General features: G+C 46.7%; 1 protein-coding gene across 12 annotated transcripts in view; it reads right to left on the reverse strand.

Annotated features, from left to right (window-relative positions):
* Window positions 1-572: 572 nt before the first annotated feature.
* LOC143342600 (protein bric-a-brac 1) overlaps window positions 573-27,336 on the reverse strand; it is a 263,926-nt gene continuing 237,162 nt past the window's right edge. For 2 of the 12 annotated variants that reach the window (XM_076766660.1, XM_076766661.1), the window contains 5 exons: window positions 13,057-13,114; window positions 6,646-6,826; window positions 4,904-4,995; window positions 3,925-4,164; window positions 573-3,499 (listed from right to left, as the gene is read on the reverse strand). In XM_076766660.1, coding sequence (XP_076622775.1) covers window positions 2,910-3,499; window positions 3,925-4,164; window positions 4,904-4,995; window positions 6,646-6,826; window positions 13,057-13,114 — 1,161 coding nt within the window. In that variant the 3' untranslated portion in view covers window positions 573-2,909. Of the gene's footprint in view, window positions 3,500-3,924; window positions 4,165-4,903; window positions 4,996-6,645; window positions 6,827-10,982; window positions 11,570-13,056; window positions 13,115-27,336 lie in introns of those variants that run through there. The other 10 variants (XM_076766662.1, XM_076766663.1, XM_076766664.1 and 7 more) reach the window with 10 other exon arrangements.

Consider the following 27,336-nt stretch of genomic DNA (forward strand, 5'->3'; position numbering starts at 1 on the left):
ATTGCGTAATCGACGAAAAACTATTCCACCGCGTCGTTCGTAAAGGAAAGCCAAAAGTTTTCGCAAAATATTCGAGTTCCTCCATTGGTTCTAATCCTCGACTATTAACCGTGCGCGCTTTTTTTCTTTCTTTTTTTTTTGTTTTTTTTTTTTTTTGTTTTTTGTTTAAATTTCGCGTAGAAATCGCGCAGCGTCGCTGAGACTTCGAGACGAGACGAAGAGAATATACGTTACTCGGAAGAAATGTTCATTAATTTTACGCAACGTCCCCACAAATAATATTATCTGGTTTTCCTTTCTTTTTCTCTCTAGTCACAAACGATTCATACGGTGATGCGAAATTTCGAACGACTTTTCATCATGTACAAGTGGTCACGGTCTACGGGACACGTTAAATTTTTTACTTTGGAAGGCACTTACTACTTTTTTTTTTATACAATATTAATTTTAATCTCTTCCACATTCTCGCCTGTTCACATGCCCCATCCTTTTCTCTCGCACACTCTCTCCCCAATCTCTCTGCCCTCCCCCTCCACTCTCTTTCTCACCACCCCCGCCTCCCCCACCCCCGCTAATTCTCGCAATTTCGTTCGCGGCTCTTTGAACTCGTATATTTTTTCTCTGTTTCTTTTACTCAAACCGATCTCAACCCCGTCGGCCGGGCTCGCGAATGTTCTTTCGCTACGGCCTTGCCGCGCCGGTTTCGTTCAAATTTACCTTCTCGTTGAACACATTAAGCCTAAATTGTAATAAAATCTTTTAAAATCGCGACCTACCGTATTCCATCAGGTTTCCTCTACTTTCTTACATTTCCTCTCGATCGTTCGCTCTCCCGCGGCGTTGTTCCGATTCCCGCGGAAAAATAAAATCGTGCTCCATCGAGGTACATTTACCTCCCCGTCGACCCGTGCGTAGTGCGCCCTAAACGTTTCCTCGTTTTACGTCCAAAAAAATCTTTCGTATCAAGAATAACGCGTTTCAGAGTTTCCCCGAAATTTAATTTCCTAATCGCCGATAATAATACAACTTTGCTAATCGATCCGCCCTCGAACGCCTTCCTACAAACCGTTTTTTAAAGCTTCCGGTAGGGGAGTGGCACGAGAACAACGTTTCATTTTGTTTTTCCCCCGAAAAATTGTCTAGACAAACGGATAACACGACGGACAAACCTATGCGCTCCATTATTTTTAGTATTTTTTTTTTTTCTCGAGCAAAAGCGAAAAGCGATGGTCTTTTCCTTTTACAGAAGGCCACTTCGAATTTTTTTTTCTTGTTTAGTTTTTAATACTTACAAAGAGTCACTCGAACCGGTGTGCCAACTTTAAAAAATCTGTACTTTTACGTTTATTTTTTTATCGTTTTTTTTTAGAAAGTTCCGTTCTCACTTTTCTCTGTCTCACACACCCTCATCATTCTTCCACATTCTCTCAGCGTTCTCCCTCTTTCTGCCCCCTCAGGATGGCCTTAGGTCGCACGAAATCTCCGAATCGCGGTTCGTGGCAAGAACGATCGAGGAGTAGACGCGGATCCGGATTTACACGTCCGATCGAATCGTCGTTCTTCGATTGTCGAGGATCGAGGGTCCTTCGCGAAAAGTCGTACGCGCAACGTGTAAAATTTTGAAAAATAGCACGATCTTTCCGAAGCAAAAACACTCGTTCGCGCACGTCACGCCCATTCTCTCAATCCGTCTCGGACTAAACCAGTAAAACTCTCAACGAGCACACGTTACGCGCAACAGATGCAATCGACATCCACACGCACGCACACACGCACGCACGCACGCACACACCCACGCACACACCTATCGACGTTTTCTCCAGTTCCAAATTCAATGAATTTCGCGGCCGCGTCGCCGTTTAATTTTTTTTTTCATTTCCCTAATCTCTAAACCTTATAATTTTTATACTTGGCATACCCCAAATATGGCAGGAAGGCAATCTTTACGCTTAATAAAGTACAGCAATCGGTATTGTTCTCTCCTTTGCGTTCTCGGGTGTTCGTTCGAGCCGAACATACATATTTATCTGTTCTCTTTCGTTCCGTAAGAGGTTTTTATTTTTTTTTTCCCCCTCGTCTTCTCGTCTCGACGGACAGTCGTAAGCAGATCTCGCAGGTCGCGCGATCTCGTCGGACTGTTCGCGGTTACACGGATGCGGAACGTTCGGACGCGCAAACGACTACGAACCTCTTGAATTTTGATTTTCCGACCGGATATAATATAGGCCGGGCCGCGAGATCGTTTCCTTTACTGTTTACCCGGACGTTGATCGAGAACCGCGATCACCGACGAGACCCTCTTCTTTGATCAAAAGCTGCGACGCGTCACGTTCGGAGTCGATCGATCGACGCGGACAGTGGCTCGCGACTCGCGATCGCTCGCCAATTACTATACATTTGGCATTAAACGTACGGTTATCGTATATGCGTGGATATATAAATCTCGAGTCGAAGCGTGCTAGTCGCTTCTCGTCGCGCGGAGCGTTTCGCTCGGCCGAATAAATGGCGCGAGCAGGTAGCTACGGAACGTTTTCCTTCGAACAGGCGGTTCTGCGGCTGCTACGGCGGCGATCGAACGCGCGCGCGATCGATCCTTCTCGATCGAGGATCGATCGGGGGCGCTCGGCGTCGCCGGATGGCTCGCGGCGCGCCTCTCGTTCATTCGTCTCCCTTTCTCTCTTTCGTTTTGATTGTGAGCTGTCGATCTCGTTTCGAGATCGATATACATGGTATACTCTCGCGTCGCTGCGAGGACGAATCGTCGCGCGGGGAGATCGAACGACTCGAGCAGCCGCGCTCAATCGCGATCGAGCTATCGCTCGAAAGAGCAGAGGCCGCGGAGCGGACCAAGCCCGCCGCGAACGCCGATCCAACGATTAGCTCTTTCGTCCCCGGCCCTGTTCGGCTTACTATTCGCAGCGGGAGTCGGTTAGCGGCTCCAGCTTCACCGGTATCTTGTCTTTGTCCTTGAGTCCGTGGGGACTCTTGACGAGGTCCGCGATGTCCTCCTGGAAGAGATTCTCGGGCCGCGGGCTCACGAAGCTCCGCGTCGGCTTGTAGGTCATTCCGCTGACGCCGATTCCGACCTCCACGCTGCTCGGTATGTGGCCCGGGTCCATCAGAGGGCCCAGCGGACTCGCCAACGGACTTTCCATCGGGCTTTCCGGCGGGCCGCCGGACCCTGGACTGGCCAGACCCAGATTCAACGGCGAGTTACCGTTGTTCCCGCCGCCACCGACGCCCACGCCGACGCCCACGCCTCCGCTGCCGTTGTTGCTACCGATAATACCGGCGCCGCTGTTGTTGCTGTTGTGGTGGTGCTGGCTGGCCTGCATCGCCGCTTGCAGGTTCGACGAGAGGCTGGTCGACAGGTTCGCCGAGAGATTCGTCGACAGGTTCGTCGCCATCATGTCGTGCTGCTGCGAATGCGCCGCCGCCACCATGCTGCACATCTGATGCCGCAGACCTGCGCCAGCAAACGACCTCCATGTTATCCTTTCTAAATGTTAGGCATGGAAGGATTTGAAAAAGCGTGAGTTGGAACAACCGTTCGACAGGCTTTGGTGTCTGATCGAGTAACGTATCCGGCCTTTGTGTCTGTCGGGTGTGTTTCACGCGGCAGAGTCGAATGTATCGCTGGAAGATGAGACGGACCAGCCAACGAACGGGTTTTTACTTGTATTCTCTTTTCCAGAAATAAGAGATACGATGTATCAGAGACAGTCGAGTCTATTGGCGGGAGAATCGCCCTATCGAACAACCCCAGAGTGGCGAAACTTTGACAACACGCGACGATCAAAACACCAAGAAAAATCAAACGTTATACCAAGATTGTCAGGGGAAAGGTTGGATCGCGAACCGTGTGTGCTAGGTGTGGAGATCAAGGACGAGAGGCGGAAGAAGAAGAGTTGGAAAAGACGTTACCTTGAGCGACCGCGGCAACCGCGGCCGCGGTTACGGCTCCGGGGCTGACCGCACCTTCCGGTCCGTTACAGGCCGCGTAATTCGCCAAACTCGGGTACATGGAGGTTGGTTCTTCCTTGACGATGTGCGGGGAGTGACCATCGCGGAACACCACTGCTCGAATCACTCCGCGGATGTGCTCGTCGGGCCAGACACCTAGTAGAATCCTCTGCGGCCTGCCTCTTCCCTTCGGGCGAAGATCTGAGCAACCCAGAAGCGCCGGAAATCGTATTTAGGGATCGAAAGCTGGCTCTATTGGAGTACTCGCGACGATCTGCCGTTTCTCGACACCCAACGCCCCCGACGTTCTTCGCGTTTCCGATTTATCCTTCTATCGTTCCTCGTTAAGTTACCTACCTTTCCTTTTATGTTGTAACGCGAATCAGGGACCGTCGCACCTAACCCGTGCGAAAAATCGAGTTTCGAGCCATGGCGGAATAAACAATGTACAGCGTGTAGGACTCTTATATTATCTGTATAGTTTGAAGAAGAAATTATGCATCTTAAATGGCTGCGGTGTCGTTTGTCGGAAGGTTTATAAACGTAATATATACGATTTTTCGAAAGTTTCATGAACAATTCCTTCTTGGAACTTGAGTGAAACGGGGTTTGCACTCCAAATTCATCCTTTTGCAAGACAAATTTAATACCTAAAATTAGGAACGTATTCCATGTTAGGGCAATTGACCCTACGCTAAAGTATCTGATTTGCAAAAGGGTGAATTTGATCTGTGAAAGGGTTAATTCAGAGTGCAAAGCCTGTGTTGGTCAAAATGATCCCCGCGAGTCCCTCCAAAAAGCGAATTGCTAATTAATCGACGCTCTATGGGCGCGAAGTGATCAAGGTCGGCGGGAATCGTTTCTCGAGATCGCGTTTCCGGTAGATCCGTGAGACGAGAAACGGCCGTGACGCGAGGGTTTAGTGAAAATGGCAACTAACACTCACCGGCCCCGCCGTCGGCGCTCGGACCCAGCATGTTGTGCACTCGATTAGCATAGAGAACGAACGTCGGATACGGGATGTCGTATTTCCTGAAACAGAAACCACCAACGAGTCTTGGAAAAATTCCTTGCTGTCGGTCGATCCGAGAGGAACGATCGATTTTCGTCTAGATTACCGTTCAAGGTCTTTGACCGCGTTTTTGCGTTCAAAGAAAGGGACTTTGTAATGGCAACGCGTACGTCGGTCGAGTTTTACGACCAGGGGATACAATTTCCGAGAACTCGCGTTCTTCGGAGCCCGACGCGACCGATTGTTTACTAGCTGTTCTGACTCGTTTGGAACGCGGTCAAATAGTACTGTAGCCGACGAACGAAATTATCGGTAGTCTGCTGTGTAAGGTCTCATTCTAGTACGAATCGTTACAACGAAATCATACAGCGTACATTATCCGCTGACGTATTTTATATTATTCCTAACATATTTAACGTACGTGTACGACAGGGATCGGTTTCGGTTTTTAAAACGGTTCGTGGAAAACTTATATTCCGAATAGATGTTTGTATAACGCTTTAAAATAGTTATTTTTGGAACTTTTTCAACATTGGTTTTAGAAACTCCGGTATTGAGTGAAATCCGGGTAGAAAAGTGTGTCAAGACTCAAACAAGAGGGTACGAAAACACCATGTAAGTGAATTAAAACTGCAGCAACTGATTCTGGATGACTGGACCAAATCAACGATGGATCGACGAAAAGCTTGGGCTGCGCGAAACCTTATCTACTAAAAAGAGTGAGTAACAAAAGAATTCCTTGGAAAATACTCATTTATTTAGTATTTACATGTACACACTTTGCGATAATTTGTCCAACGATAACGAAATCGTCGTAAATTAGCAACGGCGATTGGAATTTTCGCGGTTTAGCATCTGGGAAATGTTTCTTTGAAAACAGTGTCGCGAACAAATATCGTAAACAGAAGGAACCGACGACTCTCTTATTCTTGTCGACGTTTTTACTCTTAGCGAGAAGCAGAGTTTTGTTAAAAAGTTTTCTCGACTTGGCGCGAGTCTTGTAACCCTTGCTCGTCCACCGAATCTGCCGACAGTTTCGTTTAAAATTCGGCATTTCGTTACATCGGTCCGATGAACTTTCTTAGTTTAATTTACTCCGTCGCGCCGCAAATATCCATCTAATAATGAAATTCTTCTCAGCGAGTTCCTTAAACGAGGGGGGAAACGTCTGACGCGGACATAATCCAGACGATTCGACTGGTTAAATAGCGACGCGACGCGCTTCTCTATTCAGCGAACGTGAGAAATTTAGCTTTAGCGGTGTTTGAGTGACGGAGAAACTACGACCGCAAACGAAAACGAACCGATCCAACCGATTTTCCTTGATTCCAATGCGAAATAATTCGCGAGACTCGCAAAAACCTCATCGTTTCCATCGTGTTCCATTACGTAACTTTTGATTTCTCACATTTCAGAATCTCAAATGATCGTAAATTTAATCGCTATTGCGTTCTCTATGAGCAGATACTCTCGAATGCGAAGCTTTCGTTCTATACAAACACGTTTCTCCTCTTTCTCTTTCGACTTTACGGTCGAGTCGGGCAATCTATAGGTCTTGTTTCGAAAAAAATCGACCCTCCTCTCGATCGAATCGTATTCAAAATATCGAGGAAATAATTGTAGAACTCGAGAAACGTTTAAATATTTAATGGTAACGAAAAGTGGGTTACCTTGCGGCTTGGCTCAAGGACAGTCCCTCTTTAAGGACGCTGAAGATCGCCTCCGCCATCGTTTCCGGTCGCCAGGATTTGAGGGGTCCGCGTTCCCGGAAGCGTAGATTGTGCACCAGGCTCTGATTGGTGTTCCAGCACTTCTGCCACATCGACTGCAGTTGATATTGGTAGCTGTCTGCTAGTTTACGCCCCCCGCGGAAAAGAGAAAACAGAAAAAGCACAGCTTTAGTAAATGTTCGCGTTTCGATCGGGGATAGGAGACGCGAGAGAAAAATCGATAAGCGGTTATACGTAATCGCGATCACGACCAACTTTTCGATCGTTTCGATCGGTTCGCGTGGTCGCATTCGTTGTTTCGCGATCGTTCGAGAAGTTGGTCGCGCGATCAACGGCGAAAGAGTTGGCGCGAACGAAATGTAAATTTATTCGAAACCTCGAATCGTCACGGTGAATTCGTGTACGACCGAACGATTCGAGGGAATGGCGTAAATAGCGTATATAACCAGACACACGCAGGTAACTCGAGTCAAGGTGCAAGAATCACGTGGATAGGTTCCCTCGTAGCTGGTCGGCCGAAGCGTACCTGCGAACAGAGCATTGAAAGGCAAATTGCGGCGGGAAATCGGGGACGGGGAATAAAGACACTCCGCGTCGTGTACGTTAAACGTATCGATTGTATTATCGTTGGCCGTACAATCGCTGCTGAATAAAAGTGAGAGAATGAGTTCGTAACGGAACGTAAGCGCGCTCGTTTAATAGAAAATATTTTGCTTAACGTTAAACCAGTAATCGCAGGCTTCGCAACCGTTTGCCTCCGCGCGCGATACAACTCGAACATACCGGCTACGCCACGGACGGTTGGCCTCAATTCGCAACGATTATTTAATAGTTAACTTATTGGGTTTAATTGAGCATCCTCCAATTTGACGATTAATACAATTAATTGGAAAGACGGACGCGTGTACCGACGCGCACGCGTGCCACGGCCGGGGGCCGCGAGTCGTTCCTCTCCGTGTTCCAAGGATCGCGATCGAGCAATCACCCTTTTAGGGTTCCTTTTCCCTTACCTTCGAATATTCACCGATTTTCCTACAGCCAAAAATTACCAATAATATTTTTGAAACCAGAGATTCGATCGTTCTTGCGCCCGATAGGGTACAGAGTCTTTCGACGAACAAACATTTTGCACAAAGGCACGTAATTAAATACGAAAGAATATGCGTCGTGTTTGGTCTTGGTAAAGAGAATTTTTTTATCGAATTAATTGTCCCGATAGCTGCACGAATTTCCGGTGGTTCCGCAATTACGGAGTCTGCCGTGTCAGAGAATGCGTAACGGCAATAACGATCGAGTCTCCGGGTCGTTTGTAACTTCAGGGATGCCCTGTAATGCTGTAAATTCTGCATTCCTCGCATCGCGGCCTTCGCGAACGGGGCCCGTTTTCGAGCGACAAAAGGGACGGTAGTTCGGAAGCTCGCTTACGGAATTCTCCAAAGTATCGGAACCCGTCGGCTTACAGTTATCTCGGCCGGAAGATCAATTAACGACAGGCTTCCGGGTCGGAGGATTCGCGGACCCGACGCCTGTACGTCCGCGACGCGTCCACGAAACGCGTAACGAAACGAAAGAACTCGTTTCGGCGAGGTAGCGCTAACAATTCGACAGGCCGTCCCGTTACAGACAGTATCCTCGCGATTTATAAACGGTAAGAAAGGAGAAAAATAACGAAGGTGTCGCAAAGTGGACTGTCCGTAACGGGACTCCTCTGTATATTACGGAATGAAGAATCTTAACGCTAAAGTGTCTACGTGTCTCGTTGACCGAGTAACGCGTTTCTTTCTCGTCGAGCGATGCTAACAAGGCGAGCGCAAGAACTTCGAGTCGCCCATTTTAACTGAAACTTTGCACGCTGCCAGGCTTCGAACACCCTCTTTACGAAAATGTACCACTACTCCAGAAACTAAAGATTCTTTCGCCTATTTGTTGAATACTTTCAAGAACGATGATAGGAATCGGCGAGATTTATTTTTACGTTTGTCCAACAGTCTTGACCGCGATGGTCAACCGAGAATTGTTTCTCGCAAAGAGGGTGCCCCGAGTGAACCGATACGCAAAGTTTGAGGGAAATCGGTGACACCGAGGGTCTTGCACGGTTCTTGTAAGAGTATATATTGCGAGAGTTGGACCGCGAATTCGTCGAATAATTGCTGGAGTTCGGTTTAACGCGAACTCTGATGCAATTGAAGCGCAATGACGCACGAGCGCCCGTTCGAGTATTACCGCGACGCGAAAGCGACTATCGTGTGTTTACCAACGGGACCACGAGTTAATTCGTGTTGCGCAATGTATGTACAAAGGACGCGTATCTCGGGCGGCACTGCGCTCTGAAAACTGTCGCTTATTCGCTGCAGCCGGGACAAAAGCTTTTAACCGTTCAAGGTCGCTTCTCCGGAGCGGCAATCGCGTCGAGCACACGAGCTTCGCCTTTTACGGGCCTGTCTGTCGCTTGTGCATGGCGGTTCCTGCCATCTTCCGCTTTCTTCTTCGCCGCTTCCACCCTCTCTGTTTCGTTAGACTAAACGCTGCGCTGGAGAACGGTCGTTCCGTTCCGTTTCATGACCCCGAGCTGTTTAAACGTTTGCCCCGACTCCAGTTCCAGCGATGGGATCGTTACCTATCGATAGTTATCGATTCGATGCCACGGTACTCGGTAGGAAGTACTATTAAAAGCTGAAAAGATGATGAGCATGCAAGAGCCGAAATTCCTTAGCCCCGTCATCTTTCCAGCTCCGAATAGTAGGTAACACGCGACCTGTAGGTAACACGATAAAAAGCAGAGTAATAGTGTTGATAAAGTAGGAGGACTGTAACAGGGTAGATGGCGCGATAGATTCGTTTCAAGCTCGTATTAATTGATAATCCTAACAAGTACTTGGTATCGCTTTGTGTCTTGGAGTAAAGAGTAAAAAATTATAAAATGGCGTCGATCCCATCGCTGGTCGTAGGAATGCTCGATCTTGTACGACCGACAGTCGCTCGTAGATGTACACTAACAACTATAATAATTTCGTACTCGACCCTCGTCGAGGATAAGGCTAATTTCATTACCACGAATAACATTCGCAGTCCATTTATTGCTATACGCGATCGGACGGTTTCGTAATCGCAAACAATCGTACAAAATAATCTCCGACGTTCGATTTCCGAGACTTGCCCGTCGTCGATAATCGCGCGCGACGCGTTATATATTAATTTCTAACTTGGCGAATTCGTACGCTTTGCACCATAATCGTTGCTACTTGGACTCGAGTCGCCGACGAAAAACGACGGTTAAATTTACGCTAAATTCTATCGAGTGGAAGACGCCGAGCAGAAGGCACTGTCTTGTCGTCGGGTATAATCGTAGGCCGCGACAACGTAATATATATTATCGTTCTTATCACTATAAAACGTTGCTATTAGTGCTATTATTGCTATCTGTTTATCGTTAATTTGATTGGTCCCGCTATAAAGAGTAAGCGTAGATTTCGAACGCGTGTCTCGGAAGAGTTAGCTCGTTCGCGAGTACGGAATGTGCGTGGAATGTGAAAAAATGTCGATCGAAAAATAGAAGGATGGAACGCGAGACGATCGTCGATCGATAAAATCTAATCTCTGAGAAGGTCTCGTAAAAAAGGCACGTTATTCTCTATACAAGGTGTCCAGCCACCCGTGGGAAAAATTTTAATGGAAGATTATAGAAGACGAAAATCAAGAATATCAATTTCTTGATAGAGGCTTCGCTAAAAACTTATTAAAAAACTTCAAATCATTCTGAAAAAATTATTTTTGATTGCGGGGGCTAATTACAATCATTTTTGGTCATTAGACGTACCCTCGAAATCTTACCCACTTTAGAGAAAAAAATTCGAGGTGTGGAGTTTTTCGAAAAAATTAAAAAATTTCAAATCGTTCTGGAAAAATTATTTTCGGTTGCGGGAGTCGATTACAATAATTTTTGGTGAATAGACATACCCCCGAAATCCTACCCATTTTCGAGAAAAAAATTCAGGAAAGTGTGACATTTTTCGACAAAATTAAAAAATCTCAAATCGTTCTGAAAAAATTATTTTTGGCTGCGGGGGTCAATTACAATAATTTTTGGTGAATAGAGGTACCCCCGAATTTCTACGCATTTTTTAGAAAAAAATTCAATACGGGTGGTAGTTTAGACGTTAATGACTTTCTAACGAAGCCTCCATCAACAAATTGGTATTTTTGATTTTCTTCTTATTTTGGCCTCTAGAATCTCTCGTTAAAATTTTTCGTTGGTCGAACACCCTGTGTAGGAGCCTCTGACGCTACGAGACTTGCCTCCAGGCATGCCCGGGGCCAGGCTCGATCGCTTGGAGGCCCGTTGTGGAAGACGACGCCGCGCCGTTGAGAATGTCTGTTCTCGCGAGCGTGTCGATCCGTTCCATCGGTATCGAATCTCGATTATTTATTTACTGATCGTTCTCGTTCTCGTCGTTGAAGTAAAGCGAGACTATCGAGTGCTTTTTACAGAATGCCCACCACCAGCGGAAGCCCGAGAGACCGTTAAAAACGAAGCCTGGATCGCGTTTTCGCCGGAGCTTCTCCACAAAGTTCAGGATCGCGTTTAGGGACTTTTTGGTGCGACGATTGTAGGGACTGACGCTGATGTCGCAGCAGAACTCGAGCACGGCCGTCTCCTCGCTCGAGTTCAGTCCCGCCTCTTCGAGGACCATCATTCTCTTCGTCTTGCCGAGGATGTTGTCGTAGAGGGTGCCTTTCGGTATTCCGTATTTGGTGGACGCCTGGGTGAAGCGCATCTTCTGAGTGACCACGGCCTCGATCGCTTCCTGGAGATCGTGCCGCGTCCACGTGGGCGCCTTCAGCTTCAGCAGGGTCGTATAGTCAGCTAGAAAACAGTCAGGGATTTCGACTTTTTGTTTGGTGACGCCCTGGCTGCACCCAACCCAGATCGACCGATCTTGGAGGTACATAGCTGGCCGGCGAAACACCCCTTTTCTTTTTGCTTTTCCGACGCCCCTACCCCTTTGCTTCTCTTTCTGCTCCCTTCGCGCGCCTCGTCGACTCTTTCCTTTCTCGAAAATCTCGATGAGAGAAGGTAGTAAAGGCTCGTTATCTTAATATAAAATCGCGCGAAAGGGTCGAAAAGAAACGGGGATGCGGTTGGACGGTCAGACGAACACACAATACCGGTTGCTTTACAAAATTCGTTAAACCCTTGAAATACTAGCTCTCCAAGTCGGAACGCGTTAATATTTGTGCCAACAATTTTTTCAGAACTTGTAACGATCGATCGTATCTCCGACCGTTCCTATATCTTAAACTTCCTTTCGAACGCTACCTGTATAATTACATTTGTTGCGGAATTAATTGCGACGACTAAATTGGTTTCTCGGAAACAGCGAAAAGTAAAGAGTGCGACCGGAGCAAGTAACCATTCGTCGCGTGTGCTCGCGTTTCCAATGCATGTACGACGAGTACCATACGCGTCGTTGATGCAATTATAAATGAAAGCAATTAACAAAAAAAAAGAAAAAATAGAAAATTCAATGAATGAGATTCAAACCTCGAGTACATAAACCGTGAGACTTATTCATCGAGATACTTGGACGAAAGAGATTCATAGTAAGACACATTAGGTCAAGTTGGGTTGTTTTAATTACTTGTATCTCTAAAAGCATACGTTGCACCGAATATTTTACGGATAGCAACGAGAAAATCACCCTGCAAAAGTTGTAGGACACTTTTAAAAATATATATTTTAGTACGCGTTGCGTGGCGGGAGGGAAAGAACGCGCGTGGGAGTTTGCAGCGCAGTCGGTCGCGCGTTATCGATGGCATTAACAGCCTCGTCGCTTGGTTATCTATCTAAATTGCTTTTCGTGTTGAAGCAACGCGCATCCCCGCGCTTTATTATCGTCAGGATAACGACGCGGCCCTTCTGCCGTCTCTGTCGTTTCTTTCTCCGGTTCGATCTTCTCTATTTTCGACTCTTCTGCGTCCGGTCGAGCGTTCGCCGTTTCTTCGTCCATCCGCCATTTTGGCCTCCCCGTTTCTTTCCTCCCTTTGTTCCTCGTCGTAGCTATCCTGATCGGTTAATCCGTGAGCTACACCGGTTGGGAAAGCAGTCGACGTGGTAAAGGGAAATCTCTCGAGTGCAAAGAGCACCGAACGACATTACGTATATCGCGAGACCTTCGAAAATGGGTAGCGGACGTCGCGCGCACTTGTCTTCTCGACGAGAGATCTTTCGATCGATCGATTACTCGAAGAAGAAACGATCGTTAGGTGGTATCACCGTTTCCTGAAATGCGCTGCCGCGAGACAGCGGTCAGAGACCATTAGGCAAGCGTGGAGAAACGTTGGGCAACTTACCTGCTATACTCGACGTGGAGGCTCCGAGCCAAGCGTGGGATGACTCCAACAACTTGGCCTGTAACAAGAAAAAGAAAAGAACGTTGTAGAGGTTGCATTTACGTCGAAAACGTGCAAATAAAACGGAGAAATCGAGGGAATCTTTAAAATTATCAACGCGTCGCTGAAGATACGTACTTATATTGGGTCTGTTGCGTTACTCGATAGCCGGACGGCGGGATAGGGTTAAAATGGAGGCGGCGATCTCGGCGGGAAGATGCTCGACGGACGCGATCGCGGCGTAGCCGCTTCCGGAGAACGGAGGCCCGCGTCTCTGTCGAGACAACTTTGCTAATATGCGAGGCTTTTCGGGACTCTAGAAAGGGGTTGCGAGACGCGCCGAAAGCGCAAGACACACGCAAAGTTGGCTCATTTGAAAAGTTTTCGTCCGCGGTCTGACGCGGCTCGCGATTTCCGCAATACGGAAGGTCCCAGCCTACCTCGAGACTTCTCATATATCCGAATCGTTCGTATCCAGAACCCACTCGGCTGACTTTTCAAATTAATTTTTAAGGGCCGAAGGGCCTCGCCTCTCGTTTGATACGCGCCTCGATCCTCTATCAAACTCGAAACCCTTCTTCTTGCCCCCCTCCCCCCATCGTCGCTTTTTTTCTCGTTGCGTTACGCCCTGCGTTCGTTCTCCAGGATTTCGAACCCCCGCCTTCCGGCCTCCAGGAATTTCCGCTCGGAGGCCGTCGAGAGGCTCGCGCTTTCCACGAACTTCCGCGGAAATCTAATACCATTGTGTCTTCCGCTTCTTGTAAATTTTTACCCTCGGTTCAGCCAGAAATATAAGAATTTTTTCGAGATAGCACGTTCCTCTCAACAGCCTCGATAGTTAGACAAATAAAATATTTCTTTTAAAAGAAAATAACAATTTCCAAGCAACTTGGATATCGGGTTTAGGTGGATCCTCGTATAATTCAAAAGCGTCTCAGTACGTCGCGATAATCGATGTATTATCCGTACGAAGGATGTTATTGTGCCTAAACGCGAGCGAAAATGAATGGCGGAACAAAGACCGTCGGAACGGACTCTATTCGTCGTACAACGCAGCCGGCATTACGAAAGAATGTAGACGAAGCATTCGAGTTAATAATACTTGTAATAGTAATTCAAGGCGCGGCTGTGCGACGGTTCGGAACCTTGAATAAGAAGATAAGGTCCGTGATTGTCCTACGTTCCTTCGAGATGACGACGCATAATTTATTCATACCGTGGACGTATGCGCGACGCAAGACGTTACGAGAGACCCGGATTGGTGAACGTAGAATAATTAATATTAAATTAGGCAGCTCTACTCTATGTGGAAAATGAACGCTAAAAATAGACGTATTAACGCATCCAGGACCGGAAACGAGATTCCTCTTCGTTCCTTCGTTACGAATTCTGCTACACTTACCAGATAAAAAAAGTTTCGTTTAAACGTATACCAAAATACTAAGCTTAGCTAAAATCGCTGGTCCCACATCGTATCAAAGTACAGTATTGTTAAAATACATGTGGGCAAAGTCGTGTAAATCGTAATTGATATATTTAACACTATGGAATGATATAGAACGATAAAACATGGTTTCAAGAAGGTTTGTTGTACAAACGACGAGCAGATCGCTCATAGAGACCAAATAAAACAATCGAATAATTTGCACTAGCAATACCACAGATGTCGCGATTAGTATTATAAATCATATCTTCGACAAGTATCTTCGATACATTATTATTACCGTAAGATGAACGAACGAAAGAATATGCAGTATTTGTTTGTAAATGTTAATCGTTGGGGCATTCACGGTTTGCTAACAAATACCTGGAATAGGATCTGATTTAATTAGATTACTTTTAAACGGCCGGTAACGAGAAAGCGATACGCGGTACGTAAAGGCCTCGGGAAATAATTAAAGCGATTAAACCGAACGCGCGAGCGTCGTTGATACGAGTATTATTAATCTTGAGCAGAAAAATGAAATCGGCGAGGACAAAACGATCATGAATAGTCAGTAGGTTGAGACGATTCGGAATAAGCGTGTAGAGGTGATCGATTCTGTCCATATAATGACACAGGCCGCGCGCAGCGAATCGGAAAGAATTTTTGTTGAACGGTATTTTTTTTTTTTTTTTTCTCTCGACCGCGGTAATGCATTTCGCTCGACGGTACGATGAAATTACGCCCGGTACAATCGAGGTGAGAACGGAACAAGAGAGTTGCACGGTATTAAGTAAGTTTGCGAGCTATTAAAATCCTTCATAAAACGCTTGATAAAACCTAATTGTCTCGTAGTAATATCGATAACGGTGTGTATTGATATGCAGAACGAACGACAGAGACGAGTCGAATGTAACGCCAAAGTCGCGTACTATGTAAATGAGTGTCAGCGGTATGCGATTAAGCGCGTAAAAAAAAGTTTAGCGTACCGTGTGACCGCGAAATATCGAGAGTAAGCTTATTATTATTACACCGACGCCCGTGCAGCCGCGAAACGAAAGTAAGAAATAAATATTTGAAACAATACTTTAGTCTTTCGTGTACGGAGGTAATCGAAATATCGATTTATTTGAAACAATAGGCTATACGACCAAGTTAGTTTATTATTTACAGTAATTTCGAGTAAAGTTTGTAACTGGATATTTTGAGCGAGCCTCGCGAAACATCGACGATAGAATTTTTTCCACGCGACTACGAATACGTATTCGTAATCACGAATAGAGAATTAATAAGTTTTCAACGATGCATATAACATTTTCGGTTTATTTTTAGTCGCGGAATGTGCTAGGAAAATTTTATGTGTGGAAACCTGTTGAACGCTTATACTTATAATTTATATAAGTCCCTGCTACATCGTGTATTTGAAATTATAAATATGTATGATGGATGAGAAATACGTATTAATAATATACAATATACGTCGTACGATATACAGGGTGTTCGGTCACCTTTGGGAAAAATTTTAATGGGAGATTCTAGAAGCCAAAATAAGACGAAAATCAAGAATACCAATTTGTTGATTGAGGTTTCGTTAAAAAGTTTTTGACGATTAAAGTTCCACCTGTAAAACTGCGAACTGTCGCTATAGAGTGGTTCTCACTTACAAATCTGTAAGGCTGTCGATACGTCACTAAGTAGAGTTTCTTCTGCTGAGTGAGAACCACTATCACGTGCACGCAATTTCTCCAATGCAAATTTGTTTCTTCCATTTTGGTGTTTTGTATTGCTCGCTATTTTTAGATACCTCGCGTTCAAAAATACGAATGTCGACCTCTATATCGTTTTATATACTAGGAATGGTGTATATCGGGAAATCAAGAAAACTAGTACAGTAGTGTTTGGATTATCAGGCACCCGGTTATCCGATTAATTATAATAGAAGGTGGTAAAATTTTTCAGCGAAATTAAAAAATTTCAAATCATTCTAAAAAAAATATTTTTAGTTGCAGGGGTTAATTACAATCATTTTTTGTCATTACACATACCCCCGAAATCCTACGTATTTCCGAGAAAAAAATTCATTAGCGAAAATATAATTTCTGGCCAGAAATGTCTGCCCGAATTTTCACGCGAATCTTTAAAACGTCATAACTTCTGAACGGATTGGACGATTTTAATGTTAAGCAAACTACGCGTAATTTGGTGGAGAATATGTACAAATCGCAAAAATATTCGAAAAGTTGGTCCTTGACTCTGTAAAGTGAGAAAAACCCCATAAAAATGGTCCAATTTTCAAACAGTCCTAACTCCTACAATTGTGAATATATTTCAATGAAACTTTTCTCTGAAGTAGAGCTCATGGGTACCTACAAAAAAGTATTAGACAACTTTTCTGTAGGGCGCCAAACAAAATTACTAAAAATGAAAAACGAACTTTTAAGAAAAATCGACAGGGGGTAGGTGCCTAAATTTTTCGGCGAAAAAAAAAAATTTCAAATCGTTCTGGAAAAATTATTTTCGGCTTCTGGGGTCAATTACAATCATGTTTAGTGAATAGACATACCCCCGAAATCCTACCCATTTTCGAGAAAAAAATTCAGGAAAGTGTGACATTTTTCGACAAAATTAAAAAATCTCAAATCGTTCTAGAAAAATTTTTTTCGGCCGCGGGGGTCAATTACAATAATTTTTGGTGAATAGACATACCTCCGAAATCCTACCCATTTTCAAGAAAAAAATTCTTTAACGCAAATATAATGTGTAAGAAACGTTTTTGGACAGATTTTGTAAAAATTGTGGGACGAGTTAGTTAAGTAGTACTTGGAAAAGTATTTCTATCGCCAGCGAGTCGAAATCAGTTTATATTAGAGCGAGAAAGAAAGAGCTGTTCCGGATTAAGGGGAATGTGGCGGTACGAGTAAGTAGAATGTGGACGGCGTCGAGTAATTTGCCTTATAAAGACTGACTATAACGTCTGACCCAATACGACTCGAAAGGTTCTTTTTTCTTCGTAGAATATGCGCGGAACATCGACAGAGGTTATTCTAGAAAATAATTTAAGTTTGTCGGTAAATTGCATTCTACGAAGCATCGATCACATCATTTATAAACATAAAGAAATGTAAAGGGTTCGGTTGTGCTCGACGGATCGAAGGAACCCAGATATCGCGACCATCTAATAAGATAGACTATTCTTGATTAAGTATTACAACAATTTGTTACAAATTTTAGTTTTTGTGTTCACGTTGAATACATAAAAAATAGTATAGGACATAATATAAAAAACAACAAAGTTTACCGCGTTATCGACTTGGTCCGTTACATCGAAGTGTTATAAGTTAGTAGCATAATCCACCAGGTTTCTGTGAAACCGACAATCGAACCATGGGGTTAGAATCCCTGGTTCCGATCGACGAGGTTGCCAACGAAAAATTGTTGTTCGTCGCGTGGGAAATTTGGGCGTTTTCGGGTAGCGGTAGGATACCGGTTAAATAATTTAGAGAGTTTCCGGTATCGAGTGGCACCCGGTAGCGGAGAAAACGTCGCGGCGCGGCGATCGGACGATGCACGCGCGTCTCGAGGAAACCGCAGAACGAGCGGCGTGCATCGGTGCGCCGAGACGCAGACGACAGGGAAATCGAGTTTGCCGCGGTTACGAGTTCATCGCGCACACACGGCCCATCCTGTCGTGCGTGCATTTTTCATTGTCTCGTGTGTCCGTCCGTCTGTTGGCGGGGCGCGCCTCGAAGAATGCACGTTGCGGTGCACGCGACGCCGAGCGACGCGACGCACCCGCTGCCCCCGACCGCCGGCATTAACGAGAAAATTGCTCCTCGCATTCTTCCGACTTTTTCTCCTCTCCCGGTCCGCTCGTCCCCGCTCGAATCGGCTCGTCGATTTCCAGGGGAAGGAATCTCGAGTTCTCGCTCGAACGCGATACTATTTCCGACCGACGACCGGATCGACTCCTTCCAGCGGGGGCGTTCGAATGGACGTGATCCACATTTTTCCCCTTCCCCTTTCGCCCCTCTGGACCGAGACTTTTCTATTCGCTCTATTCTTTCACACAAATCGTGAAATACCGAAAAGGAGGAAATCTTGTCAGATTCTCGAGCCCGAGCACGCATCAGTTTCCAGCGACGTTAGGATAGCCATAATTTCCCGAACGTCGGTATCGTTGGCTCGCGTTCGCCGATGACGATCGAACGCATACCAAGATTAGCTTTCCTGTTTTACATTCTGCACGACACGGTGCCGCGATGGTAGACCATTTCTCGGGGCAAGAGTGTTGGACCGTTTAAACGATACAAATGGGTTCACGGCGGTAACAAATGGGCCCGCGAAAGTTCGCCCGTGTCTGGTGCTAAGCAGGCGGCTTCCGAATCTTGTCGTTTCCCCGAGAGTCGGTAGGGAAGGGAAAAAGCTCGCGGAAAGTTTCTTTCGGGGGGGGGAGGGCGAAACTTCTACCGGTCGGAAATTTCGCAACGTCATCGCGGATCGCGCGACACATCGGTTGTTTTTCACGGGGGTTTCGCGATTTTCGTTGGGCGTCGGAAATCCAGAAGGACGGCGATAAACAAAAGTCGTAACCCGGAGGCGGACGAGCGACGGTTGGCCTAATTAAGAAGGGCTTCGAATTCACAGTTTCCCGAGCATTCTCACGGAAAATCCCGTGAACCTTCCGGCGAGGAGAATTTACGAGGTAGTCGTCTATCGTTGCTAATTCCTGCAAATATTTGCCGGGCAAGGATATAGGCGTGGGCGAGACGAGTAGGCGTCGGAAGGACGCGAGGGGGTGGTGGGAGGAAGGAGGGTAAACGAAAGAGAGCGGGAGAGGGATGTAGAGGGAGAGAGAGAGAGGATGTATGCACGGGGATTTGAGCGAACGCGAACGCGACGGGACGAGGACGAGGACGAGAACGAGGACGAGGACGGGGACGGGGACAAGGACGAATGCTAGTCGGTGAGCAGGCTCGTTCTCTCCTTCGCCGGTGCCACAGACGCCCCACCGACGCCGTCGACGTCCTCGTGACTCCCGTCGACCGGCTGGAGTTTCACGCGGCAGAATGCACCGCGCCACGGCAAATTTCTAATCAGATTAGCACGGATTAGCAAAGTTCGTTTGTTCTAATGAAATTCGTCTAAATTAACGTCGGAAGAGGGAGCGCCGCCGGAGGAGGAACACCGAGATCGGGAGAAAAGGGTGACGGGGACGACGAAGGGTACGGAGACCCGCAGGGGTACAGGATCTTCCGAAGAAGCTGGATGGATCGCTCGTTCGCCTTTCTCGAACCGATCCTCGCGTTGCGAATCGACCAAACACCCTTTCCAACGCTTAACGATCGATACGTGTTGCGTTTTTAATCTAGTAAGCTAAATCAGGTATACGATAGCATGAACAGTACCGAAAGCAAGGAAACGAAACCACTAAAAGCACGCGGAAAAGCTAAATATTATATTTTGATGGAATTTTTAAGTATTTGTTTTACCGTCTAAAAACAAGCGAGAATTAAGCGGTTAATTTCGACCTTCGCGCGAAAACATCCGGGTCGCGAGAAAGAAATAACGGAAATTTCAATTTCTTTAATGGTTTGCGCAACGTTGGATTTTTATGAATTTCACGAATATAACATTTGATGGGAATCAACATCGGAAGCGGACAACAATATTTACGGTTTTATGAAACGGCGCGCTCGGAAGTTTAAGAGTCGTCGAACGCGCAATAATAGATAGAAATATCGGTTCGTACGATTTCTCTTATGAAAAATTTTAATTGCAATCAATTTCCAAACGGTAGCTGATTAAGATCAAATGCAAAGCTCTACAAATTCGAAAGTATGAAGTTCAAGACGAGGACTTGATAGGAAGGGTAGATTTTGAAAATGGTGAATTCGAGGACAAGAGAGGATCACGTGACAAAAGCGTGGTCTCGGGCAGCGTGGTACGATGGCACGGAAGAGAGACAACGAGGGAAAGAGCAAAAGAAAGAGAATAACTCGGAGCACGCGCGTTAATTGTCGCGGAGACGCGGAGAGAACCGTGGGTTCGCGCAAAAACACACGAGCCGCGAATCGGCGCGTCCACACGTCCCGCGCGCGTTTATCCCGACACACGCGATCCTCTCTCTGCCTCCAGCTCTCTCGCCACGCACGCGCTGATATTTTATTCACCGATATCGCGCTCAAACTATTCCACCGATAGTCGCCGCGTTCAAGTTTCCCTCTCTGTTCCTGTCAATCGTTTCTCCTCTCGCTGGCCGCGTGCAAACGAATACGAACGACCCGTGTTTTATTCATCGGTACACAGGATGCGCCGAAAATAGCGGGTTTCAGCCGCAGGATCGCACCGCCCTATCAAATTCCCCGGTAATATCCAAGAAATTTTCGTCCATCTAGAATTTAAGAGGCTGTTCTGATCTAGAATTTCGTACCGACAGCGTTTTATCGTTATGGTTTTATCAAGTTCACAGCCGTGCGTTTGATTTGTTGTCGACGAACGTTTAAAGAGCTCGTATTATCGAAGAACGAGCGTAAAACGATAGTATTTTTTATTTGTCAGCCTAGCAATGCCCCAAGTACAAAGTGATCGCAGTCCTGAATAAATGGAACTTTATTTGTTCGACGTCGAATCGTGGGAAAGGGCAGGAAGAATCGCGACGAAACTCGAAGCGTATCTACAGGATATCCCGACGTAAAACCTGAGCTACGCGACATTATTACCGGAGAAAGAGTGTGGAGGGATCGGCCATAAAACGCACGATATCTCTTTGGTGACTTTCATAGCTACAAACTCCATAACGAAGGTTGCAAATGAAATTTGGAAATTCGATAGGAATTTTTGATAAAAGTCGATACGGGTAACCGAGAGTATCTACTCTGTCTTTTGAGCGCGACGGAGGGTGGATAGCGACGGAGTTTACTCGCGCCCGAGAAAAGAGAACAAAAGCGTTGCACATCGAAAAGCGCAAAAGTAATTTTTCCCGCGTAAACATCGTTTGGCTGTTTGTCGTAAATTCCCTCCCCGTCGAACGAATTTGTTTACGAAGAAAAAAGACGGGAGTATAACGGAAACGCGGGGGAGGAGGAGGAGGCGGATGGATGCGCTTTCGAGTGGAATTCGGGTGGCAGAATTTGAGGGTGGAAGTGAAATTGTTTACAATTTACCGGAGGTAATCGAGAGCACGCAGATGCGGAGAACAGAGTCCCGTTTACGCATTGACTCGACTCCGTCATTATCACTTAACGAATCGTCCGGTTTCGATTGGAACTACGGTTTTTAGCGAGGTTTATTTGTGTACCGCTCGTGGCTGTCGTCGTTTCGACGGGCAAACGGTCCGGCTCTCTCTTTCCGACGCTTCGCTCGTTTTCACGAGTCTCTTGCGCTCTTTGCCGGTCGGTGCTTTTTCGTCGTTCGGTTTTATTTCAAGCGGGACTCTACAGGTAGTCACGTACGGGGCACGGTCGATGGAAACGACCGTCCAGATAAATCCTCCTCTCGAATAGTCGCGCGGACGCGACGAAATATGCTGGCTTCCACCGAAAACCGGCCCGTCCCGCCACTCGATTTTAACGCCAACTCTCTCCGAAAGCGTTTAGTCCCGCGTATCCGATTCCCTATCGCGACTTACTCGATACTCGGCAACGATCCGACGCTTTTCCCCCAACGAGACGTCCCCGTCGACCGATTCTTCGACAAAAAAAACTCCGTAGTCGGTTTTTTCTTGCGCGGTTTCTCTTTCGCCGCGGTGGCAATTATTCGGCAATTATTATAACCGCCAATTTATAAGATGCCTTTGAAAGGAGGAGGGCAAGTCGATATCATAAACTCTGTCCCTGAATGAAATGTCTGAAACGGCTCGAGTCATAAATTTGACTAATTCGAAAGCCAGTCTGTTCCTCTGTCGCGGCAATAGGGCTCCGGTGTCGGAGTATTTTCGTACTTGGAATGAATCGGAGACACGCGGAGGATCGAAAGGCAGTCGATTTAGGAATAAAGTCGAGAGACCGGGTGTACGAGTGTATTCGGCCAGAAGAAGGAGAATAGAAATGGAAAATTGCGTGCGCGTCGGTGATCTATCGGGACGATAGATCGTTCTCAGGCTTTAATATATAAGGAATGGATTATCCGTTGAATAATGTGCCGGGCCGTGCTAAGCCGCAAGCAACGTCGGTGGTCGGCGAATTCGTACTCGCAACGCAGTGACGTGCGAGGGTGTGGGGGTGTAGGGATGTGTGTGGGGGTGGGGGAGGGGAGGTGCACGGTTGCACGCGTGCAGTCGCGCGTGTCCTGGCGAACACACTCGGTTCGGTCAGATCGGGGTGTGTTCGACGCTGCGTTAGGAATAGGGATAGAAACGTGTACGGGCGAGGTCGGGAAGGGCTACGCGGAGTAGAGCAGCAGCAGCAGCAGCAGCAGAGAGTAAAGCAGAGTAGAATAGCGAAGAGAGAGAGAAGATGGTAGGCCGTAGCTGGCCGGAGAACGGAGTTAGCGCGATGTAAGCTCGCACGTATGTAGATAGAGTACTGAACTATGTATTAGAGTCGTGTACCTTCCGCATAGATATACCGGGGTTTGTACAGCGCAAGATTTGCCATTGGCGGGGCACCGGTCGTACTGAAATCCTTGCACAACGGGTGCTCTCGAAATCCAGACTGCTCCGGGGCCGATATCTAAACGATACTTTACGATCGCATGCATATACCGGGGATTAAACCGATTCCCGGCCGGAACGTCGTAAATTTGAAAAATTTTCTTCGTCGAAGCCCGAAGTGGCGAAAAAAGTTCGCTCCCGGTGTTCGTGGACGGACGGAGCGTGAATTAACGACCCCCCTCCCCCGGCCCCTGCCCCCTGGCCCCTGGCCCCTGGCATCGGCGGCCAGCACACGGACGGGGTTGAATTTATTTCGTCGGACTGGGATCGAAACTCGGGTAAGCGCGCGCGGTACGGAGCGGCAAAGAGCGGAGAAGAAACGAAGAGTACTCGTAAACCGAGTGTATACTATAAAAATACACCGGCAAGAAGCGCAAACAGAAGGAACAAAGGCGAGGAGAGACGAGAAAGAAAACGAGTCGATGCAAAGAGGGCCGTGCTCCGCTAACGCGAGAGATCATGCTCCGAAAGATGCTCGAGAAGCAGAACATTCTTTTTAAAGCGGAACCGAGGGGATCGCGGAACTGTCCGAAAGAAAAGGACCGCGAGCGGATCGGGGGCAGGCTGGAGGGAAGAATCGAGGAATTGTAGGCGGTACGCGGCCCCAACGGTAATTAAGATAAACAAGAGAGAGAATCGAAGGCACAATGGAAGGTTACGCTCGTAACGCAAAGAAAACAAAGGCGAGAAAGAAAAAATAATACTGCCGATTCCGTGCAAGGAGAAAGCCCGGAGAACGGGTCGAGACGGAGCGAGAAAACCCGAGCGAACCGAAGCCGAACGAGGGAACGCGTCAAGCGGGGGAGGAGGACACAGAACCGAGTGCGGCGGCGCGAACGACCGTAAACTTTAAATTTACGAAGTGATATACACGCCAAACATCCGGTAGATATTTAAACCCCGGTTTCACTAAATTCAACAATAACGTTCGACGCTATTTCGAGGCTAGCCGTGATTCGCTCCGACCTGCCCAGCCGTGTCATAACCGTTTAATACCATCCGACGTACCCAAAATGCTCGACTACGACCGGTAACCTCGCCCGTTTTCTATAAAGATGACGTGTTACGATCCTAAACACCGTTAGCTTCCCCGGAAATAAATTGCGGTCTCCCCTCGAGTCCTGCTCAAACCTTTTGTTTACCATATGTTTTATTCTTACTCGTATCGAGATCACCCTTACGAATAATATTCTATATTATTTCAATGTTGCGAATCGGATATTTTGGTAACCGTAACGGGGCAAAGAGGGGGGCAAGGGCGTCGGTCGAGGGGTTAGGAGATTGGATTTTCGTGCTCGGAAGCGAATTATATAGATATGGATAGAATCGGTCGCGTGGTCCAAGTGCATCGGGATCGATCGGTTCGCGCGAGAAGCGCGCTCCTTTTCCCGAATGGCGAATGCCATCGAGTGCCCTTCGAGAACGATCGGAACGTCGATGGAGCGGGATAAGCGAATCGCGTTTGAATACCGTGTCAGTGATGCGGCACCGATTAGTATCACCGAGGAACGACAACGCGGTCGGGAAAAATCCTCCTCTCCCGTTTCGCTTCCCAAGGGTTTCGAGAGTTAATCGCGTTATTTCCGATGACTTCGCGCGGTCTGGAGGAAAAAGCGACGAGAGACGTCGACGCGCGGCGCTGCCCCTTGTGCCCTTCGTTCCTCCTCGTTCTTCGCTCGCGATTTTATCCGACAACCGTCACTCGGTTTTCTGTTTTACTGTATTTCCTTTATTTTCCCGCGGATAAAAGGCCAGAGCACACGACAATAATTTCAATATGTATATTAACCCCTCGAGTCGGCATTTAACCCTTCTATGCCGCGCGGTAATTTTTACCGAACGCGTTGGGAAACGCGTTATGTCGCAAAAACCGCGTCAGCTAATTGGACGAGGTTTTCAGGACAACTTTTCAATCGAAACACGAACGAAACGACTCCGCCTTTTCCATCGATCTATCAACCCTTCGTGGAACGGACATTTTGGACGAACGTTGAGGAAACGCGGACAATTTTTCCTCGATATTAACCGTAATCAATGTTTGTTCGTCTAAACCGTTAAAAATATATTGTCTGGTGTGTGCAAACGTCCGTCTGTAACGCTTAAGTTCATCTATTTGGAAAGACGAATAAATATTCTATAATAATTGAAACTAAAGCTTCGTTTATTAGCTCTACGGTACAGAAAATAGTAATAAAACGGAAACATTTTAGTTGTTTACGATTTTCAGACTCTTCCGAGAGAAGAAAATTCTTTATTAATAATATATCTAAAATTGTCTCTGTATCGTATCTAACTTGGAACCGATTCGTGTATCATAACGTACATCTGTATAATTTGTATACACTTATACATTATTATATGCAAAACGTATGCAAGTATATGCAGAACGATGACGATGACGATGCCGATACCCGTGACGATAAAGATGACGATGACGTTTTACACATTTTGCATATAAGTGCATATGCTTGGTATATTTGCATGTATTCCGCACATTTGCATGCAAAATATGCATTTGCATATAAAATATACATTTGCATGAACATCCGCGGTCTAATCAAATACTCGATATCCGCATAATTTCATATACTAAGCTTTGTTTACGGGAATTCAATTAATTCCCAATTATCGTAAAATATTTACGTCTTTCCTGGCAGATAGGAATCATGCTGGAAGGAAAAAAGTCCGCAAGAAAGTCGCGCTGCGTTGCATTGCGGATCCGTCGCCGAGAGAATTCGAAAACGGCGCGCGATTACGATCGATCGCGCGCTCGATCCTGGATCCGCTCGAATCGAGTCTCGAGGCACGCGGCGGTAGAAGCACGGAAGATTCGCGAGGATGGAATTACGCTGGCTCCGCGGTGACTTTTGTTCTCGACTCTTTAATCGCGGTGCCCGGTCCGTTAAAAAATATATATGTACCGGGCCGCCCGAGGGCAACGTCCTCGTCCGGTGATGAATTCAGAAGTCCACCCCCGCCTGCACCTGCTTCTCTTTTCCGCGACCTTCCGTCCCGTCACCCTCTGCAATCCCCCTCGGACGTTCTACAGATGCATCCGTCTCGTCGAAATTAATTATTAATCGACGGATCCGCGTCACGACGCGCGGAACGATACTCCCAGCCGCCGAATCGACGACCATTCTTTCCGCTGGCTTCCGGAAATCGCGCGTTCAAACGAATATTTCGAAAATATTCACACGTCTATTCTAATCCGATCCGTAGTTAATGAATCACTTTCTTCTCGGTGGATCGAATTTACGATTAAGGATCTATGCAAATAATAACACCCGCAATTCTCACGATAAAAAGGAACGTTTTGTTCGGCGGTAGCGGGAAAATAGGAGAAAGAAGGAGATTACTGTTAGCGAAGTGTGAATATAAACGGAAGGGAGGCTCGTAAAAGGGGAAGTTTAAACGCGTGGTTTCGGAGAGAGTCCAAACGGAAGGCAACGACGCGATAACAAGATCGCTCGCGAGGAATCTGGTCGATGAAGGGGCAACGACGGAAACGACAGCGACGACAGACGGAACTTGGCTCGAGAACGAGGTTAGAATAATTCGGACGAGCTCGACGAGCGTCGAATTAGTTTTTGCCGAATTAATCGGCCGGATTAATCCAATCGAATCGCGCCGGGAATCGATTTGGATTCAATCGAGTCGGCACCCCGCATTAAATTAAATCGCTCGAACGATATTGCCGAGACGTCGTGCTTTTAATCGGCTCGAATTAGAATCGGGCACGTTAATTGCCCGCGAATACGCGAACCGGAACCGGTGCTTCCGGGTGTCGTGATCTTGCGCGATTGCGAAACGCTTTTTGCCAACGATATTATTCCGCTTGAAACAAATTAAGTCGTTCGGGAAGTATTTTTACGTACGGGATACGAATAGGAAAAGTTTGTTGCCGGTGGCTAGCACGGTTCGCCGCCTTCGAACAACGCGAAAAAACAAATTAGAATCAGGAACAAACCTGAAACGCCTAGACTTTTAGCGCAAATAATATTTCGCGAGATATTTAAAAAATGTTTTAATCTTAGAACACGGTCTACACGGAGCCAACGTTTATACTTCGATAATGAAATTTGCAAACGATACAAAAACATAATATAATATTAGAAATGGCAAGATTCGCGTGCAAATCGGGCTTAAAAATGGCTGCTTCGATACA

The sequence above is a fragment of the Colletes latitarsis genome, chromosome 6 (genome assembly GCF_051014445.1).
Source record: "Colletes latitarsis isolate SP2378_abdomen chromosome 6, iyColLati1, whole genome shotgun sequence".
Lineage (NCBI taxonomy): Eukaryota > Metazoa > Arthropoda > Insecta > Hymenoptera > Colletidae > Colletes > Colletes latitarsis.